General features: G+C 40.7%; 1 protein-coding gene across 3 annotated transcripts in view; it reads left to right on the top strand.

Annotated features, from left to right (window-relative positions):
- LOC145412945 (protein AMN1 homolog) overlaps positions 1-18,239 on the top strand; it is a 38,238-nt gene extending 19,999 nt beyond the window's left edge. For all 3 annotated transcript variants that reach the window (XM_080282760.1, XM_080282761.1, XM_080282762.1), the window contains exons 5-7: positions 10,035-10,246; positions 14,963-15,131; positions 15,672-18,239. In XM_080282760.1, the coding sequence (XP_080138886.1) occupies positions 10,035-10,246; positions 14,963-15,131; positions 15,672-15,742 (452 nt within the window). In that variant the 3' untranslated portion in view covers positions 15,743-18,239. The remainder of the gene's footprint in view (positions 1-10,034; positions 10,247-14,962; positions 15,132-15,671) is intronic.
- The last annotated feature ends 368 nt before the right edge of the window (positions 18,240-18,607 follow it).

Genomic DNA, 18,607 nt, shown 5'->3' with positions numbered 1-18,607 from the left:
ATGCTCTTTTTTCTTATGTACATGCGGCATTATTATTTAAGAAAATACAACAAATAATGCATTATTGGAAAGGATATTTATTCTGCTACTTATTGAAGCAAAGAAATATTGTTCTTGATTTTTTTTTTTTTTTTTTTTTTTAAGGAAAGTAAAACTTTAGCATGTCAGCTAACTTCTGCTCACTTTTTTTTTGCATTTTATTTTGTATATATTGCCTTTCTGAACAATGTACGACAGAACAAAACTCTTCATCTTCAAAATGAGACCAAAGTGGCCATTCTATGATGAATAGTAACTTTCCTACGAGCGTTAGAAGTAAAATATCTCTATGCGACTGTTCTGAAAGCTCTTGAGCAAGAGTTACGAGCACAGCCAGAATTTACACTCACCCCTTTATGGGATAGGGATAACAGAGTGAAGGACAGACTTAGTGCAATTTTGGGCAAACACATAAGAGAGATGAGATTCAGAGGTGGATTGGCTCTAGTACCTTTTGTAGGACTTCTCCTAGTTGGTGACAGCATTAGAACACGCATGATTAAACCAAGTTTCTCTTTTTGCATTAGTCACAGTATAAGGGAGTGGAATGTATGCCTTCATGCCCAAGAGAATAACCTCTGTAATGCACGGGGCACACTCAGATGGTTCTCAACAATGGAAGCAGTAATCATTCTAGGGGAAATTAAAGAATACTGCCTGAGAGCCTTTTAATCAGCAGTTCCAAAATGCCACCGCCGTTGCTTCTTGTGAGGGTCCAGAGGCCGTACTGGTGTGATAGGGCAGATTAAGGTGATAAGGTTGTGGCTGGAGGAGCCCAGTGGAGAGAAGAGATGAACAGCTTAAGCAAAAGGATTAGTTATAAGGAAAATGTCAGGTATGTTGAAACTCTCTCCAAGACAGTCAGGGATGTGGGTAGGGTACTCTACAAGCTGCTCTACAGTAGGTCATTTAATGATAGAAAAGATGTAGGCTTGTTCACATTGTAGCGATATAACCTATGTATAAGAGTATATGTCATATACCCAGGGAATATCAGTAACTGGGAAAGTACATTCCCCAAGCTTCCCACTTAACTGGGATCGTACTGTAATGGGATTATGTGGAGCATGCTATGGTGCACCTGGTAACTGGGAGGAGAGACACAATACAGTGTCCATCTGGGAACCAAATCTCTACATTCATCCCCGCATCTTGCTGTGGAAGAGCATTGTCTGCCACAAGGGAACATTGGTTCACATCATGGGACAGCTCTGCAGGGGCACTTACTTGCCCATGATTGGCGGGTCTGCTCAGCCAGACAGCCTTTCAACATAACCTCAGCAAAAGTTTTCAGGAACTGCTTGGCTGGAGTGTTCAGATTCTTGCAGTCCATTAGGTCTTCATCCAGATGAGCTTAAGTTCATTGTGACAACAGCAGCAAAATATTATTCTGTATTTAGTGGTAGGTGGGGACGCTCACTATCCACTCACTCGATGTAGTGCAGCTCTCGGGTGCCTGCCGTTTCCTGTCTTCTTTCTTTCCTTCCTTCCTCTTCTGTCTTTCCATCATTCTTTCCTCTTCCTTTTGTCTATGGGTGTCTCTACACTGAGTGACAAGCCAAATGGTTTCTTGTACACCAGGAAACCATCTGCTATGCTGGGTGGTAACTATATAACCAAATTATGGTGCTTGGTGGTTTAATGGATAATTAAGGTGCCCCAATCAGATTGAGCCAGTGCAGGTGTATATCCAAGGGGTGGCTGGAGTTTATTGCTCACATGATGCAACTCAGGAGTGAGTGAGGCTGGTCACTCGTGTCTTAAATGTCAGGACTAACTTCCCTAGCCCCGGGCTTCTATGCTCCTCATGGGGCAACACTGGATTTGACAGTGATGATGAATATTTAATGTACAGTGACCTCTTGGATATCACGTATAATTGGTACCATGTCTAGTGCATGATAATGAAAGAACAGAATCCATGAGATTTATCCTAATTGGTACTGGGTACAAGGTAGGGTAGTGGATGTTGGAGTGGCCCTGGTGAGAGAGGGTAGTGTTTGGAAACTCCCTGTACTGTTGTTTGCAGACGATATTGTGTTGTTGAATGAAGACGAAGGGGAGCTGCAGGGCTTGGTGGATGAGTTTGGGAGTGTGTGTAAGAAACGGAATCTAAAGGTGAATGTAGGGAAGAGTAAAGTGATGGTCTTTGAGAGAGGTGAAGTCAGTGAATGTACAGCGAGGCTGGATGGTGAGGAATCGGAAAATGTGAGTACGTTTAAGTACTTGGGTAGTGCGATGAGTAAGGATGGAGGTTTGGAGGGTGAAGTGCTTGAAAGGGTACAGCAGGGAAGAAAGGTTGCTGGTTCCTTGAAAGCAGTGATAAGAAACAGGGAAGTGAGCATGGAAGTGAAAACGTTACTACATTACAGTATTGTGATACCAGCTCTAATGTATGGAAGTGAAGCTTGGACATTGTTGGAAGGACAGAAGTCAAGAGTGAGAGCAGTGGAAATGAGTTTTTTTAAGAGGAGCCTGTTGAGTCACATGGATGTGAAAGTGACCTCTTGCGGCGGACAGCAACACTTGAAAACCTGTGCTTTACATTTATTTCTTCATTATTTTACTTGTGAAATTTCCTTGTAGCAGACTCATAACCTCAAGATTGACTTAAGTTGAGAGTGATGTAACCTGGGACCCTACTGTTGCTCTCCTAACACATGCCACATACAAAAATCCCTTAGCACAGAGGGAAAGCCCTCTCCATTTAGGAGGCAGCAGCTCCCTGAACATCCTCCCACCACTCCTCACTCAAGCCACAGAGCTAGCACCAGCCCCATCTTCAGGATGTAACATGTACCCCAGATAACAAAACTCCTTCACACACTCAAGAGACTCTCCAGCAAGATCAGTCCTTTCATGCCTGTCAGTCTCTACATGCTCTTCCCGACACGCCACACACATGAAGTCAGCATTACAGTATTATATAACCTACCTCTGATACCACTGTATCACTTATGCACCCACTTGTCACAGACATTGCATAAGATGGAGTTCCTTCCCAAACCCATGTTGCAGACTGCACATGGCCGCACTCCCGCTGCTTTGACAATATCACGACCAACCCTAGATAGATATCATCACTTTTGTATTATCTGCATTTATGCTCAGATGCCTGGGCCCCATTCTGTCTTCTTTTGAAGAGAGAACCTGTATTTTTACACAGGAAAAATCATCAGAGAAATTACCAATATGCCGGGAATCGAACCCAGGACTCTCAGGTGAGAGCCAGGCAGCATACCACTAAACCACGACCAGGTAAAAGTCCTGGGTTCGATTCCCGGCGTATTGGTAATTTCTCTGATGATTTTTCCTGTGTAAAAATACAGGTTCTCTCTTCGTTCTGACTTGCCGTAAGTGCTTGGGATAGATGAAAAGCATCTACTTGCCCAAGTGCCAGGGGGTTAACTCACCCTCTTCAGGCCCACAGTGGGGGGCAGTGGGACATTGGTTACAAGATTGTGACAACATGAGTTAACTTTTACCTGGTCGTGGTGTAGTGGTATGCTGCCTGGCTCTCACCTGAGACTCCTGGGTTCGGTTCCTGGCATATTGGTACTGTCTTCTTTTCCTTAATCTTTCCTCCATCTCATTTTCATTCTGTGCAGTCAACAGAATATAGCATCTCCCATGGGAGTCCATTTCTGAAGTCACATGAGAGACTTTCAGGCACCATGACAAACAATAAGGGGCTCAAGACTGGCCCCCCAGTGCACACCAACATTCACAGAAAACTTGTCACTCTAATCTCCATTCACTCTCACCATGGATCAAGCACCCACATACAATCATGACCATTCTAATCAGCCACTCCTGTATCCTAAGCTTTCTCATTGCCCATGTCAGCACCTCACTTGGAACTCTGTTAAAGTCTTCCCCAAATCAACAAAAACAAATTACAGCTCCTATTTCTCTCCTATATACAGTATTTTCCTTGAAGCTGTTGGACAGTGAAAATGGTATTTGTGGTTCCTTTGCCTGGCATAAGCCCAAGCTGCATCTCATCAATATTCATTCTTTCCCATGTCATATATTCTCAGACTCTCTCCATTACCTTCACTATCTGGTCCAAAAATTTTGTGCCTTTATAATTCCCTACACATTTGCAGTCATACTCTACAGCCAGACATCTGGGACAGCACACTCATAAACATATAATCATATTTATCAAATCAGTAACTAAACCCACTCTTGTATCTCCTGAGGCCTTCAGCATTGTCTGGAGATAGTAAGTATAATCTAAAAAATGTACATCATTGGTTTGGAGGAATAAAAAAGGTGGCACATAACAACGACTCTCTACATAGTACGCAGACCACGAATACAACAGTGTTCGTCTGCATACAACATGTTTTCATCAACATCCACTGGCTTGACTTATAATACTGTCTTAAGAAGTGAATCACTTTTATATAGCACTTTATATGGAGACAACATTAAGTATGTGACCTCAAAGGCATAATGCTTCTTTTGCTTGGCTTCTGGTGACAGATGTGGATCACTAGTAAATCAGAGCATAAAACTATTTCTGTCTATTTGCCAGATGCCTTAATCCCATAAGGGGTAGCCACAAACAAATTGCCTCCATGTCACCCTGTCCCCTGCCATTTCATTGCCCTGCTCCCACCTCACCCCCCCCCCCTCTGTCATATACCTCTCCACTCCATCCCTCCATCTCATCCTTGGCCTTCCCCTCCCTTTCCCCCCCTCCTCCTCACTCACATATACTCTCCTTGTCAGTCTGTCTTTCTCCATCCTCCATGTGGCCAAACCCCCTCAGTATGTTTCTCCTAACACTTCCTGTCACATCCACATCCACAGCACAACACTCCTTCACTTCCTCATTTGTCAGTCTGTCTCTCCATGTGACTCCACTTGCTCAAATAACTCCTTTCCACTGCTCTCACACTTGACTTGTGTCCTTCCAACAAGGTCCAAGCTTCACTTCCATACGTTAGAGATGGCATCACAATACTGTCATGCAACAACTTTTTCGCTTACATGCTCACATCTCTATTTCTTATCAGTGTTTTTAAGGAACCAGCAACCTGTCTTCCTTGTTGTACCCTTTTAAGCATGTCACCCTCTAAACTTCCGTCCTTACTTATCAGACTGCCCAAGTGCTTAAATGTACTCACATTTTCTGTTTCTTCCTCATCCAACCTCACTGTACATTCAGTGACCTCATTCTCTCAGAGACCATAACATTACTCATCCCTATATTTACCTTTAGATTCCATTTCTTACACACTCCCAAACTCACTCAGCAAGCCTTGCAGCTCCCCAGTGTCTTCACGTAACAACACAGTATCATCTGCAAACAACAGTACAGGGAGTTTCCACACACTGCCCTCTCTCATTAGGGCCACTTCAACATCCACCGCCCTACCTTGTGTCTCATTTATAACACCATCCATATACAGATTGAACATCCATGGAGACATGACACATCCCTGTTTCAACCCAGCCATCAAATAGAAAAATTCACTTAGTTCACTATTCACACACACTGCAACCTTAGCACCCTCATACATACTCTTCACGGCATTCAGCGACGTCCCATTTACTCCATATATTCTTAACACTTTCCACAGTCCTTGTCTATCCACCCTGTCATATGCTATCTCCAAATCCATGAAGGCTGCATACAGCTTCTTTCCCTTCTGTAGAAACTTTTCCACTAAAGACCAAACCCTGGCAAATATTTGATATCTTTATGTTGAGAATCCTTCATTTTTTCATTGCTCTAGCTATATGGTCCATTGGTCCTGGCTCTGGGGATTCATCTATCTTTGCACTAGTATTCAGGCAAGAGTAAAACATTGAATGTGAGCAGTCAGCAATCTATCCAAGTCAGGGTCATGTCTATCAATTATCATCTTCAAGTCATGCCAGGCCCCCAGCAGGAACCCTGGCCAAGCCTGTGGTGAACTGGAGCTGGCACTTTTTACCCTCAGTGGTCACTTCATGCACCAGCTCCCAGAGGACCTGATTATGAGAAGGTTAATCCTATCAGGTTTCTGCGCCGGGCAGATCATGTCTGCTAGAGTCAGCGCTCTTGTGCTGGCCTACATTTTCATGCTGCAGTATTATTCTTTGATCACTCTGTGTAAATACTGTACCTGTACAGTCTTCATGATAGAATGTTGGTTTTGGTGTCATTTTAACCCCTAAACCGCGGGGTTGTTTTGGCTCAACTTGCATGTCCCGCGTGCATATTCGCGCTCCGACAGACTTTGTAAAAATATTTCCCAAAAATCAGTTATTAGTCCTAGAATATTGTAATTACAAATGCATATGGCACATACCTTTAGCTTTCTCCTGGAATGTTTGTTGAGCCTTTGTCGAGTACCGTAGGACTTGTGGAGACTTCTGAATTTGGGTAACGAAGTCTCCACTTTACACTTCCCGACACCCTGTAATATGATTACCACAGCCTGATATTGACACTAGACACACTGTTCTATGATTTTCAAATAGTTTGGAATTCATGCTCAAAAAAAAAAAAAAAAAAAAAAAAAATGAAAGCAATGAAAATTACGAGCGAGTATGACCTTCCCACTTGTGCTCGTTCACCGCTGGTATTCTGTCATTTATTATTCATAAAAACACTCACACTTTATATTTCTAATACTATATAACACTTGTATATACCTGCAGTCTTTATAGATAAGTTTCCTTCAGTAATAGTAGTTTATTGTCACTGTAGGCATTCAATTTCTCTTTCAATAAAATATGTAGCATTCACTTTCTCGTCCTGTTTACTAGCATTAAGAGCAAATCTGTCACTCTCACTTGCGCTTTCATAACTCATAGTATTCATACATGCTAGAGTGAAACTGTCACTTTCATTACTCCTAGTATATATACTCGTATTCTTATATTACTACTCATTTACACTTCTATTTACATTCTCTATTTTATTTACATTATTTACATTTCTATTTTATTTTCACTGTGTTATGCACTGTCACTTGCAGTAACTTATAAAACTATTTTCCACTGTTCACTTATATTTACATTCATTGCTTTCACTTGCTGTTTACACATTATTTACATTTCCACTTGCACTGTTTTACTCACGAGAAAGAATGTAGTCACTGTCCATCATTTTCATTGATAAATTAGCCAGGTCACATTCCACAGCAGTCACTTAACCCTTTACCCCTTTCCACATGAGGTTTAGTAGGGGTACAGGTCACAGGGCCCTTTGCATGGGTCTAAAAAGCGGCGGAGTTGGACAGGTGCGAATCCAACGTGGTTTCACCTTGAAAGACGACAGTAAACTGAATGCTGTGGTGGCCTAGGGGGAGTGCAACGCTGCCAATGTCAGTGCGGTGACAGCTGCTAATATATATGCTATGAAATGATTGGCAGGAAATCTAGACAATACATAATAAATTAGGTAGTGGTAGGTGGGGGCGCTCACCATCCACTCAATCGATGTAATGCTGCTTTCGGGTGTCTGCCCTTTCCTCTCTATCCTTCTTTCCTTCCATTCTCTTCTGTCTTTCTTTCCTTCATTCTTTCCTTGTTCTTCTGTCTGTGGGTCACTTTACACTCCCTCTTCTGTCTTTCTTTCCTTCATTCTTTCTACTTCCATCAACCTGTGGGTGACTCTACACTGAGTGACATGCCAAATGGTTTTCTGTGTACCAGGAAACCATTCATTACGCTAGGTGGTAACCATATAACCAAATTTTGGCGCCTGGTGGTTTAATGGGTAATTATTGCTCTCCAATCGGATTGAGCCAGTGAAGGTTTATATCCAAGGGGTGGTTGGGGTTGATTGCTCATGTAATGCCACTCAGGGATAAGTGAGGCTGGTCACTCTCATCTTAAATGTCGGGACCAACTGTCTAGCCCTGGGCTCCTACGCTCCTCATGGGGCAATGTAGGATTAGATGATGGATAGATGGATGGAGTTCCAGGTGAATGTAAATATCACTTAGGCTTCTCCCGTCTTTTCTTATATATATTTTTATTACGAGAATAGATTATACGGCATATTTCAAGGAAATTAGCGAATGAGTGCACGTGAGGTGTTGTCAGGTGATAATTAGCCAATTCCAGGTGTATGGCATTATCACTTACCTTATTTCTTTTTTGTATATATTATTTGGTATAAGAATAGGGCATAGGGCTTATTTCAATGGATGAAATCAGTGGAAAATTCTGGGGAAGATTTACTTAGCGCAGCGTGGCTGGGCAGGCGAGAGGAGAGGGTACTGGAGGGGAGGTAGGGAGGGGAGTCAAGAACTGGGAGAAATGGGTAAATTGTCAACAATGGATGAGAGTACAGATGAGATTAGGAGTGCTGACTAGTGTTGGACATTGGTAGTACTGATAGATGATACAAGCCACCACTTGAAAGCCCGGGCGAATTCAAAATAACACAGAATCACAAAAGTGATGCCCTGTGGTATGATCCCTTGCTCCCAAGCGTCACGAAAGTGATGCCCCGCAGAAGGGGTTAAAGCTGAATAGTTGTACTTTATCATAGTATGTTCAAAAAAGGAAAACAAAAAAAATAAAAAGTCAAAATGACGAGTTGAATTTAAGCAAAAACCAAAAAATTTATACTTTGCCATATGAAAATATTCTGCACAAAAAAACTAATAAAGAAATATAAATCTGGTTTAAGCCATGCAAAACTACAATAAATTATCTTTACAGTGATACATAGATTATGGTTATTTCTGCATTTTATTGCACAGTAAAGCAAAAGGAAAAAGATGCACAATTTTTTATGAGTCTTCGCCACATATTTGCCTCGCGATCATTTTCTTTGATCGGTCAGTGTAAATACACTTTTTATGATACGATGCTGATTGTTTTGTTATTTTTAAGCTGAATAGTTGTACTTTATCACAGTATATTCAAAAAAGGAAACCAAAGAAAAAAGTCAAAATGACTGGTTAAAGTTAGGTGAAAACCAAATATTTCATTCCTTGCTATAGAAAAATATTTGGGAAAAAAAAAAAAAAAACTAATGATCTGGTTTGAACCATGCAAAACTACAATAAATTACCTTTACAATGATATACTGATTATGGTTATTTCTGTATTTTATTGCTCAGTAAAGCAAAAGGAAAAAGATGCAGATTTTTTTATTAATCTCGGCAGCATATTGCTTCATGATTTTTTTCTTTGATCGATCAGAGTAAGTACACTTTTTATGATAGGATGCTGGTTGTGGTGTTATTCTGAAGCTGAATAGTTGTACTTTATCGCAGTATTTTCAAGAAAGGGAAACAAAGAAAATCAAAAGTAAAATTGACGAGTTGAAGTTAGGCGAAAACCAAAAATTTTATACCTTGCCATAGAAAATATGCAGCGAGAAGAAAAGATGTATAAAACTACAAATCTTCTGCCTGCTATGCACAGAGCAAGCATTCTGTGACATCATGCCCATGCCTCTTTGTTACGACGTGTAAACGTGGTTTATAGTGAATATTTAACTAAAGTATCTTAAAATGGCGCATAAACAAGTCATCGGAGTCTCTGAGGTTGGATTTGAAATGACGAATGCATCATCGGAATCTCAAAGGGTTAAGCGTGGATAAATGCAGGATTGTTTGCCAGGTGGATCAGTAAGTGTAGGGGAAAGCCAGACTTGATAGAAAACAGTAGATTCTTTTAGAATTGAGATTTTAGAGAAATTTGAGTAAAGTGAGTCAGAATTTTTTATAGTCGGTTGAGTTTTGGGGAAAGATCAGTAGCATAGTTTCACTGGTACCAGTACATCCTATCCCATCCAGGATGTACTTCATACAAATAGCTACCGTAAATAATCATACTCTTTCCACTACATATTATTTCTGCAGATACCTGAGTACCTGCTACTTTTCATTTTCTTCGACCTGGTCACAACATTGTTCACTTCTACCATTGACACATTAATTGGGACCCAATTCACCACTGTAGCCTAAATATTATAGAAAAAGTAAAGCTGTCATCGTGATAAAGGGATTAACTGCATTTTCTGCCTCTAGCACTGCTAAGAGTAGGAGAAGGTAACCCTCATCTGCGAGTAGTGTCACTGAATGGGTTATGTGGTGTGACGGACCGGGTGGTAATGGCACTTGTGGGGAGCTGTGTCTGGCTCCAGGAACTCCACATCTCAGCCACACCCATAACTGACCATGCATTAGCTGCCCTTGCCACTCTCACCCACTTAGCTTCACTCAACATTGCCAAAACACAGGTTGGTAATCATTTTGTTATTTTCCTTCCACATCTCCGCGTTGTATCACTCTGTTCTCAGCCATTTTATTTCCTTTTCCATTCCTTTTACTTCTGTCTCTTATACCCCACACTCTTCTTTGTCATTTTGCTTCATACTCATTCCTGTCATCCTAATCTGTTCATCTCACCACATGTATTAACCCATCCAACTTGCTCATGGTAAGTCATTTTACCTCAGTCAGTCACAGATTAATTTTATCATGATTATCCTACCTCATTCAGTTGTTTAATTTTTTCTTAGTTATCTTTAATTTCTAAACAACCCTCCTGTGCTTGAATCTCAGTCATTTCATTTGGTTGTTTAGTACCTGCTGGTGTAAACAGCCATTATTCTCAGGAATGTCTCCTTTTCACCAGTTGTCTTTCTGTTATTCATGATCGATAATATGGGCTGTAATGAAACTAAACTAAGAGAAATATATTGTACATACAGTCTTACGCACTAACCAGCCGAGAATGTGACGTCACTTTTCTATCATTCTCCTGAAGCATCCCTCACATTATCCAGGACAAGACTCAGATGATAATGCTATAACATGCCTTACTTATGATATATTACTTTATGCAGATTGGGGTAGAAAAAAAACTTAAGTGATCATTAAAACTGAGAACCTGGAAATGTACACAAGTAACATGCCTTACTTATGATTTATTACTTTATGCAGATTGGGATAGAAGAAAACCTTAGTGATCATTAAAACTGAGTACCCGGAAATATAGGCAAACCCTTAATTCATGATGGTCAATTATACACCTGTGAGGATAGAAAATTGTTAAACCACATTTCACTGTATATTATGCAGTCAGTAATGATGTAGAAAGGCCAAACCTCATTTATTTTTTATTATGTACTGTAGCTTAATTTGTGGGTTTGTCTTCCCCATCATGTTTGATAATACAGCGCTTATGGCCGTATGCTTAAACGCAGATGGAGAGTTCCTATATTGGTACCAACTTAACGCTCTAGGCAAGTCCTCAGTTTTTGTTTGGTATGCTACAAGAGCATTAAGGGAAAGGGGGCAGTTGGTACAGTAGTTCTGCCTGACCTTTCCTGCTTGCTAGAGGAACAGTTGGTATGTCAGAAATGCATTAGATAAACTCCTGTGGGAGTTGCCATGACTCGTCTTTATTGGCCAGGTCACTGGTAACAGGTGAATTGCCAAGACAATGGCGTGCAGGGGGGGGGGAGAGGTTATGCGGTGTAAGGCATTGTCCCTGCTTGGCATCTTGTAGAGGAGTAGAGGAAGGTGTCCCGTGTATACGTGCCAAAAATCACTCGCGAAATCACTCGCAGAAATTGAAAATTGTGCAAATTAGGGACCTTGCAATGTTGTTGCGTTAATTCATGTCTCCGGGATATGAGTGCACATCATGTGAGGACGTGAATTCACGTCTCTGGGACGCGGCGGGTTAAAGCCAATCTAAATGGCCTTACAGCCGTAAAAGAAGCTAACCTAAGCCTAACACCTGTAAATAACTCGCTAAAACCAACAAATAAAATCTGAAAATCGTCAAATATAAGTCTGCTTAGTAAACTGTACCCCAAAATGACAATGTTCACCCCACCTATGGCCAAAGCACATTACAGGTAATTTAAATTAAAAAAAACTTATAAATTATCCTAAACACACAATTTAAGTCTAAAATATCAAGATTGGTAAAAAAAATCAAAACCCATTGTTAAACCGGGGGTTGGCCATCATTAAGCAGGGTATGGTGGTATTTCTAACCCCGTCGTTAAGCCAGGGTATCGTATATCGAGGTATGCCTGTATCTACAGTATATATATACTGTATATGGAGCCTCTGTGGTATAATGGTAGAGTGTGCGTTTTCGTACATGGGAGAAGGAGGGTTTGCGCCCCGCCAGGGTAATAAACTTTAGGAGTGTTCACCTAGCCACATACCGCTTTGAAGGACTTAATGGGTGCTGTGGTTGAACCGGTGTCTTATACTATAAAGTATGCTTGCACCCAGTCAGCTTGAGCTGGCCTTTTACACTTGGGTCACAGACTACGCACATATCCAAGCCACTCCAGCATTACAGTCACACAAGCGCTTCTTACCCTACATACAGTCTCTACCAGACAGGTAGACTAAGCCACTTGGTAGAGATACATAGGCTGTATCGTCCCCACTTAGGCTGGGATAGGCTGGTCCGTCCTGCAACAGACACTCAGTGCCTATGTGTATATATATATATATATATATATATATATATATATATATATATATATATACTGATTTGCTTGACACCAGGAAACCATTTACCATGCTGGGTGATAACCATATAACCAAATTTTGGCACATTGTGGTTTAATGAGTAATTACGGATCCCCAATTGGATTGGGGCAGTGAAGGTTTACATCCAATGTGTGGTTGGGGTTTATTGCTCACGTAATACCACTCGGGACGAGTGAGGCTGGTCACTTTCATCTTAAACGTCAGGACCAACTTGCCTAGCCCCGGGCTCCTACGCTTCTCATGGGGCAACGTAGGATTGGATGATGAATGAATGAATATATATATATATATATATATATATATATATACAGTATATATATTTATATATAATACGCACACATACATACATACGTATATACATACTGTACATACATATGCAGTATACCAGTACTGTATATATATTATGGTACATACTTTTACAGTAATAAGCTTTTCAATCAACACATATGTTATAAATGTGATAGCTACTGCTGGAGTGATAAGATTTCTGAATAGGGTGTTGCTTGTAAATATAAAAATGATATTAGAAATAAAGGGAACATATACTGTAGTTTGCTTTGCCAGAGATTAAAATGCTAAAATGATTTGACCCTGTTACATTGCTTCATAGTGTGGTCAATGTGCTAAGAACAGTAACTTTCTGGTTATATATGAGATATTATTAGTCGCCTACTGGTCGGAGCAGTTGGTGACTATAAGTTTGTGTGGTTCTGTCAGTTTGTCCTGAATTTTGTGTCTGCTCTATAGCTTCCACATGCATTGACGGATTCTGATATAACTTCACACACTTCCCAATACCATGATGGTGTGTCACGACCAGCAACCAGCCATCTACTCCCATGGTCAAGGTCACACATGGAGCTCAAATAAGGCCAGATGCTGTCTTATTTAACAGCCATAAGCAACGTTGGGTCTGGTTAGTACTTGGATGGGTGACCGCCTGGGAACACCAGATGCTGTTGGCATCCCTACGTGTCAAGTGGGGTTGGTGGAGGATTAGTGCCCCTCCCTGTAAAACAATTAACTCTAAGCCACTGGCCACCCCGTCTGGGATACATGGCGTCTGGCAATGAATGAATGAATGAAACCTACATTTGCATCTGCTGTGTAACTTCTACATGCATGGACAGATTTTGATATAACTCCACACAATTGTTCCCCATGCCATAACAGTTGCGCACAACAACCCACCATCTACTCCAAGGTCAAGATCTTTACATATTCGTATTGTGTACACAGTACATTAATATTGCTATCATATCCACATTGTATACACAGTATGTGTGGTTATCATCTGGCAGGGGACTTTGTATTGCTTGGCAGTACTTCATTCACGTGTTACCTATGGCATTGACTGAATGTCCGATATTCAGTTAAATCACCTGGATAATGTATAGTAGAAAAGCGGTTTAAACATGTCAGTTTGAGGATCTCAGCCTACTGTTAACTACTGTTTTCAAAATGTCAGTGCATTTCACCAGATGTCACCATTAGGGCAGAGTAGGACCAGAGCATGCTCTTGACCTGTTACAGGTACTCTGACTTAGTACAGCCTGCTGGTTTTAACAACAAACAGTTCATTTGCATTGTAAACTTGCTTTGCATTTTCAGGATTTTAAAATATTTGTTATATATATCTATCCATCTGTCTGTAGTCAGACTTGACAGACTAGTAAGGGGTGCCCATTTGTCTTTGAGTTAGTTGTTTTATTGGGAGGGGCACTAACCCTCCGCCAACCCACTTGTTGACACATAGGGAATCCATATGGGTTGGTTATATGGTTACCACCCAGTGTTGTGAATGGATTATTTGCATACAGGAAAGCATTAGGCATGTCATTCAATATAAGCTACCTCAAAAGGAAAGAAGAGTAATAAAAATTGACAGCAAAGATGGAAGAAGTAGGCAGCACCAAATCAAGTGAGTGGATAATGGTCTTACATTATTCAATGCTTTCTGCAGATGTATGGCTACTTTGTTATGAATAATTAAAAAGAGGGTTTGGAAAAGCCATAGCATGCTTCCCCTTAAAAATTTTGGAATAACTCCTACAGATTGAGGGAAGTCTTACTGTACTTAAACTTTTAGTATACCATTTTGATATAGGGGCCATAGGAAAGACCCTACCTTAGCTTTAAGCATACGGCCATTAGTCTTTCGTTGCCGTAAGAAGAAATGTTTTTGTGTACCCTAAAACTTATTTTTCCCCACATAAGTACTGTAGTAAAAACTGATGAATGAGAATGGCTGTAGCAGAATAATGGTGAAAATAATGGTAAACAACCTGTATGGTACATGGGCATAAAGAATATATATATTTTTTTTATGAGTAAGCAGTCATCCACAGCATTGAACCTTCTACCTCAAGAGAGGAAGAAGTTATGCCTTGACCCATTTTTCTCTGTATGGGACCATTTCATGCTTTTTACAGGTGAGTGATGTTGGGATCCAGCAGTTAGTTTGTGGTGGTGTGGGCAACAGTTTACGTGAGCTGCGAATTGATGGGTGTGCACGCCTTACTGACTACAGCATCGAATCTCTGTGTCATTACTGTACCCACCTGAGTATCCTTTGCTTCCACCACTGTCCACGCCTCTCAGGTTTGTAACTAGTTTCATGTTGCAGAAATGACCAATGTTGGAATGTGCATTTGCCAGTTACGTTTGTAAAAACTTTCATAATGGTCCTATGTCCATAAGGGGTGGCCATTATTCTTTGAGTTAATTGTTTTATGGAGAAGGACACTACTCCTTTTGCCAACCTACTTGTTGACACTTAGGGAACATGTATAGGTTGGTCGTATGGTTACAACCCAATGTTGTAAATGGTTTCCAGGCTTGTGGGGAACCATTAGTTTTGTCACTCAGTGTAAAGCCACCTGAAAAGGAAAGAAGAGTAATAAAAAGTGGCAGGAAAGATGGGAGAAACAGATTGAGAGGAAGGCAAATACACAAAAAGAATGACAAAGATGAAGGAAGAAGTAGGCAGCCCTGAATCAAGTGAGTGGATGATGGTCACTACCACCTATCACATTGTGAAACTGACTCCAGGAAAAGTGGTGGAGGGTAGAGTCCTCATGTGCTTACATCGTACTGGTTATCACTGCAAGTATTAGATAACTCTTTACTTTTCTTTTCCAGAGCGTTCACAGACACTGGCAGTGCAGCTGAAGAGTCAGTCAGTGAAACAGTTGACATGGACCATATACTGAGACATCCCAAGTTTACTCATCTCATTATGAGGCATTGGTTCCTATTTTAGCTTTAGCCTTACGTTGTACCTGTAACTGATATTCTGCTCCGAGAAAAGCTCACAGCAAGCTGCATTCACATTATTCATGCATAATAGAACTTTATCACATAGCCTTCTGAAGAATCTTTGGTAAGTAAAAGCTCACGTAGTTTTTGTCAGTGTTTATTAACCACTCCAAGGAAAGGTGAAGTTGCATTGCTATACCAGTGAATATTTCTGTATTATCAGATAAGGATAAGGATAGAATTTCGTGGATGAAAATATGAGTTATGTAACTGGAAATAGATTACTGTATTAACTCTATAACTCTGATTATAGCAGATGCAGACCTGCTCACCATCTGATGTGTTAAACACCTAAGAACATTCTTTCAGAAACTTTAAGCACTTTTGTCATATTAACCCCTTCAGTATGGGAGGTCTCTCCAAACTGAATGTACTGTACTCTACACCCACAGCTTAAAGTCCTTGATCAGGGGGTGAACTAAAACCAGGGCTGTTTCATGAAGTAATGATCCTGCAAAAAAGCCAGTTCTTGGGCATCAGTGGTTGACCCAAATGATTTATCAACATAGCTGCTTGTGGTAGCCATGAATTTGCTTCCCTCTTGTTCAAGGACTTTCATCTGCGAGTGTACAGTACATCTTTTGATAAGAATAAAATAATATAAGGCATTGTCATATGGATGGGGTTAATGGAGATAGTTTGTAATTCTTTTGCTACAGGAGGTCTCCCCCAAAGAGAACAAAATTGTCTGGTAACAGCAAGAATAATAGTAAAAAGAAGTATCATGATAGGAATAGGTCAAGCATATACTTTGAAAAGTTTAAAGCTTGACAAATTAAGTGGAATTTGACTTTCCCCAAAATTTATTTTTCTTCAGTACGGTGATAATACATGTAGAGACACTGAAGAAATTGGCTCATATGAACAGTACACTGTGATAGTATTTGTAGAGACACTCAAGAAAATGGCTCATGTGAACAGTACACTGTGACAGTACATGTAGAGACACTCAAGAAAAGGCTCAAATGAACATTTAACCACAACCAAACCCTGAGGTTAGAGGGCACATCTCAGTCCAGCCTTAGTGTATGACCACACCAGACACAATGAGCAGGGAGACTTGAGTGGGGAAGGATGAGGCAGCACGATAAAACTCACTAAATCCTCTGTGGGTGACCACACTGAATGAGCAGAGAGGTTTGTCACTCTGCTCACCCTCCACGTTTGTTGCCACACTATGCAGCGTGTTTCAAAATGTCAAGCACTGCCTAGTGACAGCTCAAGGCTTGATAGCTTGGATAATAACATATCTGCACCAATGAACAGCTTCTGACTATCTGTCATGCACAAGGTTGCTGTTTATGGCATTGATGCTCACCTCCCTGCTCATCACATCCAGTGTGACCATATCCTTTGACTGAGGATGCTGCTTCTGACTATTTGTCATGCACAAGGTTGCTGCTTCCTATTTGGACAGGCATCGCATTGACGCTCACCTCCCTGCTCGTCGCATCTGTTGTGACCATATCCTTTGACTGAGGATGCATGTCACTGGTAGAAGTTGAGAAAAATGCACATCGTGCTTCAGCAGATGTATAGATAAGGAGACAATGCTGTGTAATATACTTAATCTTACACAGCCACCTTACCATTGAATTACCTAGGGCCACAAAACTTTACATAATGGTAGTGTTAATGCTGTCCTGGTGTACTGCACAAGGAAAACAATTATCATTGTTGTTATTCTTAAAAGAATGTACTGTAGCTCGCACTTGTAATGTTACAATACCTGTATTTCTAAACCACATGTATCAGTTTGTAGAGGAAAACTTCAATTAATGCATCGTACAGAATATGGGAGAGGGGGGTGTGAGTTGGGAGCAGGGCAGTGAAATGGTGGGGGATAGGGCGACGTGGAGGCGATTTGTTTGCGGCCACCTTGTGCGGGATTAAGGCATCTGGCGATAGATAGCTAGATAGATAGATCATACAGAAATTAAAGCCAGTAGTTATGAGTAACAAGAGAGAGGTGTATGTACTGCATACCCATTTTTCCCCTGTTAGGAGGTTTTAGAGACACTTAAGAATGTGTCACAGATGCCATCATGACACATGCAGAGTAGTAGGGAGAGAGGTTGAAGCTCTGCTGTTCTGGAAAAAGAAAGTAGAAACTACACCCACGGCATTTAAAATATCTAGAGGAGGCTGCACCAGGCAGGCTGCACTGGATAATAGACAGCTTGATCCTCTTACACGTCAGTTACTAACCTACTATTCTGAGATCTTAATGTTCTTTGACCCTGCAATGGGGATGCCATGGTGAGGAAAAGATGTACAGTAATTTTTCAGGTGGGAAGCTAATTTAGAGGCCTCCATAACTTCCCTCAGAGAAAAATGGGTTTTGCTGATGCAGAAACCTAAAATTACTTTTATCACAAAATTATTAATAAAGAGAACATTGCCGTTATTTCCTTTTTCTTAACCCCTAAATACGCAATTCGCTCAGCAGGTCTGTCCCTGCAGCCTGAAAACAGGGTTAATTTTTCGACTTTCACCAAGGTAAAAAATTTTCTTCCACATTTCAAGAGACTGAATTTACACACCTGAAAATGTATGTTTCAGCCAGATTGACCAAATAGTTATCGCATAATCACCCATCAAAGATACAAAAAAGAAAATAACCCATGGGCAAAAATAGAAAATGTACAGAAAATACATTATTTACGGTAAATAATTATATATACATAACTAATGTCAATGTGAAGTGTTCTATAGGCATGAAATGTCAGTGTGGCATACGCCCCTAGCAACAAAACAAA

The sequence above is a fragment of the Coenobita brevimanus genome, chromosome 94, assembly GCF_032717465.1.
Source record: "Coenobita brevimanus isolate Jiangsu-jjx chromosome 94, ASM3271746v2, whole genome shotgun sequence".
NCBI lineage: Eukaryota > Metazoa > Arthropoda > Malacostraca > Decapoda > Coenobitidae > Coenobita > Coenobita brevimanus.
The sequence above is the reverse complement of the archived record's forward strand: the minus strand, read 5'-3'. Positions and strand labels throughout refer to the sequence as shown.